Source organism: Salvelinus fontinalis, chromosome 18 (genome assembly GCF_029448725.1).
Source record: "Salvelinus fontinalis isolate EN_2023a chromosome 18, ASM2944872v1, whole genome shotgun sequence".
Classification (NCBI taxonomy): Eukaryota; Metazoa; Chordata; class Actinopteri; order Salmoniformes; family Salmonidae; genus Salvelinus; species Salvelinus fontinalis.
The window spans coordinates 38,051,431-38,062,431 of NC_074682.1; the positions used below are offsets into that span (position 1 = coordinate 38,051,431).

Here is an 11,001-nt window from a genome sequence, read left to right on the forward strand (position 1 = left end):
TTCCTCTAGGAATATGGGACAGGTCTAATAGCAGACAAAATATGTAAATTGATTTGCTTTGGCTTTCAGCCGTCAGAAAAGAGATTCATTCAAATTCTTCCAACACCATCTTTGCTACCTGGAGAACACATTTGCGAGGTTAGGCTGCATCAATAATCAATGCACACTTGTTCTTACATGTACATTGCAAGGGAATGATCTCAGGGGCAACCATCACAAATAAAGCTCAAATGCTATGGTGGGTCAATATGAAAGTCATGTCTCAGACCTCATCTATGAAGCATAAACAGGTGCAGGAGGCTTGGCTTTAAGTGTGGGGAATGGTGCTGCATGAGAAGGTGAATTATAAATCTGTACCCCCATTCTGTTCAGGGAAAGTGAGACATAAGAAATTACATGAATAACTAAACGAGACATCGACATCGGAGCAAAACAAACCGACTGACGAAGAAGACTCTCTTAATAGATCCAGTGTTATGGTGATTTTACATGATTAGGCATGTTTGTATGTTTACCTCATATCTGTGTAAGGGTTTGTATTAATTACTGTATTGTATTTATTGTATCCTTTCATCTCTGTTAGTTGCTAGTTGATATGTTATATCACTATCTCTGCTAAAGCATGCTGAAATGCTGATGAAGATATTCTGATCTGAATAATCAGAGCAGAGAGGAGAGAATGAGAAACAGGGACGGCAAGAGAGACAAGAGTAAGTGTTTAAGAGAGAGGAAAGAAACGAGTGATGGAGAGTGAAGAGGAGGGTGAGATGGAGGTGAGATGGATGAGACGAGGCAGAGAGGTGAGATAGAGAGAGAGAGCCTGGGGAATATAGCATGGCCCTCAGTGCTCTCTGTCTGTCTGTCAGTGTGCCAAGCGGCCCCCTGCATCAGGCTGGTAAGAGATATATGGTGATTGAATCAGCCAGGCAACAGAAAGGTTGTGTGCCATGGATTTATAGGCATTCAGAAAGCACAGCAAGACTACCAGACACCATCGACCCCTCAAAAACATCCCCTTCAACACACTTCATAGGACAGTCTCTCACACATCCTGTCAGCACACAGCAAACACACTTTTACTCTCTCTCTCGCACGCACGCACGCACGCACGCACGCACACACACACACAGACACACATTCAAAACCATCCATCCCTAGTCTAATCTTAGGTCCTAGTAGTCATAAAGCTACTGCGACATTAATCACTTAAATAACATAAACCCCACCATGCTACTGTACTGCTCTTCTAGTGTGACCATCCATCCTCAAGTCATGCTGGGCTCAGTGTGAGAGAGAGACAGGTTGGCCTGGAGGTTAGCATGTGAAGCCACACTCCCTCCTGCGGAGAAAGAAATCTCCTCAGCCAGCGGTCCAGCGGTCCACACACGCTACTCTGCCTCTCAGCCTCTCTCTCCCCTGCCTGCCTGTCCAGGGTGTGTCCTGTCCTCACCCAACCCGATTTACCTTTTATCTTAATGCAATTGTCATTGATTTCCTTCCCCGGCTTAAAACAATTCGTTTGTCAGCCCATACTGGATGAAAATATATGGGACCTGGCGGGAGCTGTAGAACACTGTTGATGGCTTCACCCTGTCAGGGCACATAGATCTGTCAATCTCAGCCCAGACGGATGCTCAGTTAACTCCTCACTCACTAGCTGGCTGCTCACCATGAAGCAATATCGTCTCAAAGTGAGGTTTATGGTCAGATGTGAGCAGGTCAGTGGTTCTAATGTAAGGTAAGATGTACAGGCTACAACCATCTGATACACCGTAAGCCTGTCTTATTGCATAGCCAAGGTTCTTATGCACTAGAGCGTGAACTGCGGTCTATAAGGCAGAAACATGCTGAGACATGCTTTAGCGCAGCACCAGCAAGGTCTTCCTGTGGGTGGCAGGTAACCTAGCGGTTAAGAGCTTTGGGCCAGTAACCGAAAGGTCGCTGGTTCAAATCCATGAACCGACCAGGTGAAAAACGTGTTGTTGTACCCTTGAGCAAGGCCCTTAACTCTGGATATGAGCATCTGCTAAATGAATGTGACAGCTGTCTGCAGCTGAAGGGAGAGGAGGCTGTTATGTAATTAGTCCTACTGAGTCAGTACTGGCTGGGCAAAAATGCTGAGCATCCTTTTTCATAGCTCAAGTCCCATTCTGTGTCCAAACTGCAATAGTTTCTGGGTAGAGCTTTGCACACCTGGAGTTTACAATATTTGCACATTATTCTTTTTTAAATTATTCAAGCTCTGTCAAGTTGGCTGTTGATCATTGGTAGACAGACATTTTCAAGTCTTGCCATAGTTTTTCAAGACAATTTAAGTCAAAACTGTAATTAGATGACTCAGGAACATTCAACGTTGTCTTGGTAAGCAACTCCAGTTCATATTTGGCCTTGTGTTTTAGGTTATTGTCCTGATATAAGGGTAATTTGTCTCCCGGTGTGTGTTGGAAAGCAGACTGAAAAAGGTTTTCCTTTAGGATTGTGTCTGTGCTTAGCTCTATTCCATTTCATTTTATCCTAAAAAAAATCCCTAGTCCTTGCCGATGATAAGCACACCCATAACATGATACAGCCACCACCATGCTTGAAAATATGAAGAGTGGTGTTCAGTGATGTGTTGTGTTGGATTTACCCAGAACATAAGGCTTTGTATTCACCAAATAAAGTTAATTTCTTTGCCAATTTATTTTGCAGTTTGACTTTAGTGCCTTATTACAAACAGGATGAATGTTTAGGAATATTTGTACTATGTACAGGCATCCATCTTTTCACTCTGTCACTCTGTAGCGGTATTTATTTAGAGAGGGGTAAAGAAAGATTTTGTTCGGGCGCCAGGCAGGTATTAACCATGCCGAAAGGAAAAGAGTAGAACAGAGAGAGTACCACTCCCAGACCCACACACATCAGCAGAAGAGACTGCCTAGAGTGTAGCCTGTTTACCGTTTACCATTTCGCCACAACTCTGTGGAGTAACTACAATGTTGTTGATCCATCCTCAGTTTTTCCTATCACAGCCACTGAACTGTAACTGTTTTATTAAAGTCACCATTGGCCTCATGGTGAAATCCCTGAGCGGTTTCCTTCCTCTCTGGTAATTGAGTTAGGAAGGACGCCTGTATCTTTGTAGTGACTGGGTGTATTGATACACCATCCAAAGTGTAATTAATAACTTCACCATGCTCAAAGGGATATTTAATGTTTGTTTTTTTACCCATCTACCAATAGGTGAGGCATTGGAAAACCTCCCTGGTCTTTGTGGTTGAATCTGTGTTTGAAATTCACTGCTCGACTGTGGCACTTTACATATAATTGTATGTGTGGGGTACAGAGATGAGGTAGTCATTCAAAAAATCTGGTTAAACACTATTACTGCACACAGACTGAGTCCATGCAACTTGTTATGTGACTTGTTAAGCACATTTTTGCTCCTGAACGTATTTAGGCTTGCCATAATAAAGGGGTTAAATTTGTAAAAATGTCTAAAGACAAAATTACACTCTGACATTATGGGGTATTGTGTGTAGGCCAGTGACACATCTCAATTGAAACCATTTTCTATTCAGACTATAACACTTTTTTAAGTCAAGGGGTGTGAATACTTTCTGAAGGTACTGTACATACAGTGGGGCAAAAAAGTATTTAGTCAGCCACCAATTGTACAAGTTCTCCCACTTAAAAAGATGAGAGAGGCCTGTAATTTTCATCATAGGTACACTTCAACTATGACAGACAAAATGAGAAAGAAAAATCAAGAAAATCACATTGTAGGATTTTTTATGAATTTATTTGCAAATTATGGTGGAAAATAAGTATTTGGTCACCTACAAACAAGCAAGATTTCTGGCTCTCACAGACCTGCAACTTCTTCTTTAAGAGGCTCCTCTGTCCTCCACTCGTTACCTGTATTAATGGTACCTGTTTGAACTTGTTATCAGTATAAAAGACACCTGTCCACTCCAAACTCCACTATGGCCAAGACCAAAGAGCTGTCAAAGGACACCAGAAACAAAATTGTAGACCTGCACCAGGCTGGGAAGACTGAATGTGCAATAGGTAAGCAGTTTGGTTTGAAGAAATCAACTGTGGGAGCAATTATTAGGAAATGGAAGACATACAAGACCACTGATAATCTCCCTCGATCTGGGGCTCCATGCAAGATCTCACCCCGTGGGGTCAAAATGATCACAAGAACGGTGAGCAAAAATCCCAGAACCACACTGGGACCTAGTGAATGACCTGCAGAGAGCTGGGACCAAAGTAACAAAGCCTACCATCAGTAACAGACTACGCCGCCAGGGACTCAAATCCTGCAGTGCAAGACGTGTCCCCCTGCTTAAGCCAGTACATGTCCAGGCCCGTCTGAAGTTTGCTAGAGAGCATTTGGATGAACCAGAAGAAGATTGTGAGAATGTCATATGGTCAGATGAAACCAAAATAGAACTTTTTGGTAAAAACTCAACTCGTCGTGTTTGGAGGACAAAGAATGCTGAGTTGCATCCAAAGAACACCATACCTACTGTGAAGCATGGGGGTGGAAACATCATGCTTTGGGGCTGTTTTTCTGCAAAGGGACCAGGACAACTGATCCGTGTAAAGGAAAGAATGAATGGGGCCATGTATCGTGAGATTTTGAGTGAAAACCTCCTTCCATCAGCAAGGGCATTGAAGATGAAACGTGGCTGGGTCTTTCAGCATGACAATGATCCCAAACACACCGCCCGGGCAACGAAGGAGTAGCTTCGTAAGAAGCATTTCAAGGTCCTGGAGTGGCCTAGCCAGTCTCCAGATTCAACCCCATAGAAAATCTTTGGAGGGAGTTGAAAGTCTGTGTTGCCCAACAACAGCCCCAAAACATTACTGCTCTAGAGGAGATCTGCATGGAGGAATGGGCCAAAATAACAGCACCAGTGTGTGAAAACCTTGTGAAGACTTACAGAAAACGTTTGACCTCTGTCATTGCCAACAAAGGGTATATAACAAAGTATTGAGATAAAGTTTTGTTATTGACCAAATACTTATTTTCCACCATAATTTGCAAATAAATTCTTTTAAAAATCCTACAATGTGATTTTCTGGATTTTTTTTCTCATTTTGTCTGTCATAGTGGAAGTGTACCTATGATGAAAATTACAGGCCTCTCTCATCTTTTTAAGTGGGAGAACTTGCACAATTGGTGGCTGACTAAATACTTTTTTGCCCCACTGTATCTCTGGTAAGATATATTTTTTTCTCCTTCCTCTTTCAATTTGTCAATAAAAATATGAACTAACATCCTGAAACAGGTTGCCTCTTCAGTTCAAGAGACCTTTATAAGAATCACACTGAGTTTGAAATCAAAGAGACCGTTGGTGTAACGGCGGCCTTCCCTCTCTTCACTAGAAGAGGGGGTGAAACAGGGATCGGACCAACACGCAGCGTAGCCAGTGCTCAACATGTTTAATTAACAAAAACTACAGTGAACACTAAACAAATACAAAATAACAAAAGTGGCAAACCGATACAGACCTATCTGGTGCAGAATACAAACACAGAGACAGGAAACAACCACCCACAATCCCCAACACAAAACAAGCCACCTATATATGATTCTCAATCAGGGACAACGATTGACAGCTGTCTCTGATTGAGAACCATGTTAGGCTGAACACAGAAACAGACGAACTAGACACACAACATAGAATTCCCACCCAGCTCACGTCCTGATCAACACTAAACAAGCAAAACACATAAGAACTCTGGTCAGGACGTTACAGTTGGAGTCTGAAACTGACAGAGAGGGACAAGATCATTAGAACTACCTGCATTCAATCACACACTGATCACCAACTGGTCCTTGTACCTGTGCTTCCCACTTCCCAGTAGGCTACAGCCCACTTGTCTCCAGACAAAAATTAGTATTCTAAGTTTTAAATATGAGGGCAACATCAGCTATATGCACAACATCAGATCAGTCTGTCATGATGGACATAATGCTCCATTTAATTGGTATTGAGAGGTGGTTCTGAGGTGATGGGAGCCACCCATGCATCAGAGGCCACAAAAGGCTTTGTCAACCTCATGAAGTCAACCTGCAATGACCTGCTACCTCACAAACACACTCGTAGTATGAGTCCTACTGTAGCACTTACAATTCTAGAAACGTAAAGTATTCAATGCAACACTGTTCGTATTGCTTGAAGGCTTATGTTGATTAAATAAATAAATCAAAGTCATTATTTGATAGTTATGACTTTCCTCTTCAGAACAACTCTCACCCTCAAGGACAGGCCATGTCATTGTTGAAAGATTAACAATGTAATAAGCAAATTATTTGTCAACAAAATATGGCACCTTTATATTATTTGTTGAAAGTAATACAAATTACTAAATTGAATTGTGTAGACTGGCAGTAAGCCACCAATAATGTTTACCTAGGAGGACCTAGGTCAAGTTACATTCGCTTATTCATTGCTGATCCACTTAAAGTGAGATGACACGCAATGCATGGCAGAGCAATACGCCCATGCAGGAAAACGTTCAGATTAACTTGAAGAGGTAGCCTACCTGTCTTAGTGCTTACCTTAGCAGCTAACGATGAACTAGGCTTCTCCATGAGATCCCAAAGTTTTTTTTGCTTCTCAGAACAACATGTGGTATCAAAATCCTCGCCTTCCCTGGTCTTCATAGACTCAGCCTCTCGTTTGAGCTCCTCGTTCATCTGTTCCTTCTTCTGGTGGTACCTGGCCTGGCAACAGGACTCCAGGTAGATCTCATCTATACCCCAGTAGTCCAGCTCCTGACTGAACGACAGAGCACACATCTCCTCCATCATGTGCAACTTTCCCGTGCGGGAGAAATTCAGAATGGACGTGAAAGCCCCAGGGTGTCTGTCGAAAAAATACTCATTATCATCCAAACTGTAGTCATCGCATATCTCCATGAGAGACTCGTGGGTGTTACAGTCTCGTAGTTTGCCCAGCCTTGTTCGGGGTAACCTGTCCAGTGTTCTCCATAGAACTTCGTGGAGAAGACCACCAACATTGAGTGTCACCCGACGGGAGTGCGACTTGCTACGGATGATTTCCACCGGCTCCGGTGGAATCGATGTGGTCGACCGAGAGACCCCTTTATTCATTCTCATTCAAGACGTTCGGCCACTTGAAATTGAATAATGTCCAAAACTATAGTGTCAGACAGGTCCAGAAGACACGATCCTACATTAGGGTCTGTTCTCCCCCATTCCTGTGGCTGCGAAAAGAGGAACAGAGGAACATCAGTGGTCACTATATCAAATGACCATCGAATATGATAACCTACAGACCTGATAGAGAACGTTTCTCACACAATGTCAGGTGGTTTATCCATTCATTAGAGAACCAAACAGACAATTGAATCAGCTTTAAGGTGCACAGCCGTTTTCCTAGCTGATGAGTGAGCAGAGTGAGGGAAGCCAATGATTAAATCGTCTCTACTCGCGAGCGCTGTCTAGTGCTGAAAATACCTAAAACTGTCAATACAGAAAACCATCAAATTTCCCCGCTGTGCGCTGTCCCTAAAACTTCGGCGCTGAAATCATTTAATTTCAGCACCACATAAAAGAGCGGGGTTTCACGAGAGCGAGGAAGCTGCGACCTGACATTTGAAGGTGTTCTTGAACTCAGCTCACTAAAGAGATCCAGTATTAGCCCTACTAACACAGATAAGCAGGGGAGTTCAGACTCAGCGAAAACTAAATTAGGCCTACTCTGCAAACAATGCAAATTATTATCTTGACCAAGTTTTCTATTTAATTTGAGCAAATAACGAAGGTTATTATAAACAAATTTTACATTATGTATATTTTGTAAATTTCACAACATTTAAATCACACCAAAGTTTTGAAATGTAATTAGCGCAATAAGATCCTTCCATGTAGCTTACATAACCTTCAATAATTTGCGCAAAACAGACTCGACATTAGTGTGATAACTAACCAGTGTTTTGTGAGAAAATATCTGAGTTTTAATGAAGAGAATTCTAAGCATTGCTCGGTTAGGCTTTGGCTAAAACATTTGGATCAGTCAAATAGTGTGCCCAAAAGTGCATGTAATTCTAAAAAGTAAAATGGTTCACAAAAGCGAAAGAAATTACACAATTTCCAATCACATTTTGAATTCCTCCAATCGATGGTCTGATCATAACCATGATAGGCCTATAGATGGGTTAGCTACAACATTATGGTAGTCAAAGTGCAACAGATGAAGACGAAAATAATGTCAGATATTATAGTCATGATACTTACATATGTTACTTTTAGCCTGAGAGTGTAAGAAGAAACATTTCAACATCTTAAAAAAACAGTGCGCTGAATTGTTGCTCCGCTCACCGCCTGTCTATTGGAGGCTGTTTATAGAGACATCATCCCCGCAACAGACATGTTTAAAATGGGGTTACACGCGCTGTAAAATCTCAGGTCGAACCAGTGTCCTGCTCTTCCCTTACGGAACGGATCAACAAGTATGATGTGAATGCACCGATTCCTCTATACCTGGTTGCTGAGTTGTGTGCTTGTACCGTGCGTGGCGGGCTACGCTCCAGCGGGGTTCTGCAAGGGCTGATTTCGCCGAGGTTGCGCTCCTCCAACCAGAAGCTGCACTGCCGGGGGGATGCAGCTTAAACCTATTCGTTATCAAAGGGGCTGCGCTTGCACATCCTCTACAACCCAGAGTCTTCCAAAAGCCAGTAAACACAAAACAATCATGAGGTAATATAATTACTACATAAATAGGTAACCTTCAGGCTTCAGCTGCAATGATTTATTGTAAAGCGCAGCTAGGGCCATAGGGTGATGAGAAATTACGCAGTTGCTCTGTCTTTGTGCCCCACTCTTTGCGACATGGAACAACAGTGTGCACTAGAGTATAATTTTTTTTTTAAAACGATGTTTACAGTCTTGGCAGGGCACAGTTGTTTTGGTCTCCCCTGCAGTGGGCATGATCAATGGCCCACATATACACAATGACACAAAACCATAAAGACTACAAATCAAGTAGCATTCACTGGGTTCAGCACTATTGTGCGCAATAGAGAACAGGTGTTTGTAAGTTTCCATCCAATTGGCAAACGATTTTCATGCTAATATTCTAAAATGCGCATAAAAACAATATGCGCATTTTTTCACCATAGGTATGTGTCCTTCAAATTGACTTGTTCCAGATAAAAGGCTTTTTTGTGGTTACATTCCCATGTACCGAATAAAAAATACAAGTTAAATCGGTTTCGATCGCATTTTGAACTCTACAGATGGTTTGCCACAAAAAAGGTTGCCGTATATGTGCCCACTCTGGTATTGGCAAGTGCGCTCTAGCCCACAGCTTGAAGATGCATTGCGGATATAACCTACATGATGAGATTATTCGGTATGGATCGAAATTTACAGAATGGTCACATGGAAGAAAATAGGGGAGTGTCATGCTTTTTCAATTTCAGTCAAGGGGAGGGTTTAGTATGTTTTAAATCTAGTCCAGGGGAGGGTCATATAACTAGTAATTTATGAAATGTCAATATTTCTTAATGTTTTAGAATTAGTTGTTTAATTAGGCTATATCAGTGGCGATTTTAGCATGTGACTATTGGTGGGGAAAACAAAAAATTTGTTTTAGATGCATGCCAGCAAAGCCACTAAACAACACAACATTAATTGCACTATAAAGGTGGCCCACAAATTGTTAGAGCTTACTTAAAGCTGTCCCAACATCAGTCCCAACAGCTTCCCACTGCTAGACCTGGCTATCAGCAGAGCCTCGTCTGGCAGTGAAACAGTTAGTTCAGCCTCATTTACTGCCTTTAAAAAAACATAGCTGATATGGCTGACTTGCTTCAACAAATGTTGTTTCAACTGACAATTGAGATGTACAAACTATGGCATAAGGGGAAGACAAGTGAATAAGAGGCAATCCTTAATTTTGATTAAGACATTAATGAGCGAGCTAGGAGAGACTAGTCAATATAACTATTTGTTTAGCACTTTTGAAATGTACAGGATAGAATTCAGAACATGGGCACTTCTTACAGTATTCTCCCTGTACACCAAAACAGAACCATAGGATAAATAAAGGGGGCATATAAGCAGACGATGAAAGCTCAATATTTGATGATGACATTTCTCTCAAACAGGGCTATAGGATACATGTGCACCACTAAGTCAGAACAGCAGGCTAAATTATGAGGGTGAGGCGCATGGGCTACTAACAACTTACTACACAACATACACATAGTATTACTTTCTTAGCTACAGTATACATATCTCCCTGGCATATTACATAATTTATGCAGCAGCATACAATACATTTTTGGACTCACCGTGATGTGGTGGGCACATTTTGTCATCAAAGTCTGTCATTCTCTGGATTTATGGTGCTTTCAAGACAACTGGGAACTCTGAAAAAAACAAGGTTGAATCCTGACGTCAGTAATCTTCAGGCCGGGGCTCTAGAAAGAGGCCTGAGTTCCCGACTTGGTATTTCTAGTTAGATGACCGTTCAAAACATATTTTCCCAGTCGGAACACACTGAAGTCTGAGATTTCCCAGCTCTGAGTTTCCAGTTGTTTTGAACGTGGCAGAAGTCATACTGGACTGACAGCATGGTCAATGTTGAATGTTTATCCTTTTAAGCTTGGAAAAAAGACCCTTAAACCCAGACTTGGACCACACACCCACTCCACTGAATAGCATTGGTTTGCATTGGGACCCGAGTCTGTAGTGACGGCTGCGCCACTCGGGAGGCCCAGATGAGCACTTCTAATGTAGCTCTAAGGCAGCACCCTAGGGGCTTGAATTTCCGAGTTCTCCCCGTAGATTTTGCGGTGACGTAGTGTCCCCATGAGTGACAGAACACTGAGCCAATCACAGCACAACTAGAGAACTGTCACGCCCTGACCATAGAGAGCCTTTTTATTCTCTATTTTGGTTAGGTCAGGGTGTGACTAGGGGGGGTGTTCCTATCTAGGTTGTTTATTTCTATGTTGGCCTGGTATGGTTCCCAA

General features: G+C 42.3%; 1 protein-coding gene across 2 annotated transcripts in view; it reads right to left on the reverse strand.

Moving 5' to 3' along the window:
* Positions 1-9,334, reverse strand: part of LOC129815459 (potassium voltage-gated channel subfamily B member 1-like) — a 123,498-nt gene extending 114,164 nt beyond the window's left edge. The window contains exons 1-2 of one of the 2 annotated variants that reach the window (XM_055869328.1): positions 8,504-9,334; positions 6,557-7,224 (exon numbers count right to left, since the gene is read on the reverse strand). In XM_055869328.1, coding sequence (XP_055725303.1) covers positions 6,557-7,117 — 561 coding nt within the window. In that variant the 5' untranslated portion in view covers positions 7,118-7,224; positions 8,504-9,334. Of the gene's footprint in view, positions 1-6,556; positions 7,225-8,257 lie in introns of both variants that reach the window. The other variant, XM_055869327.1, reaches the window with a different exon arrangement.
* Between the last annotated feature and the right edge of the window lie 1,667 nt (positions 9,335-11,001).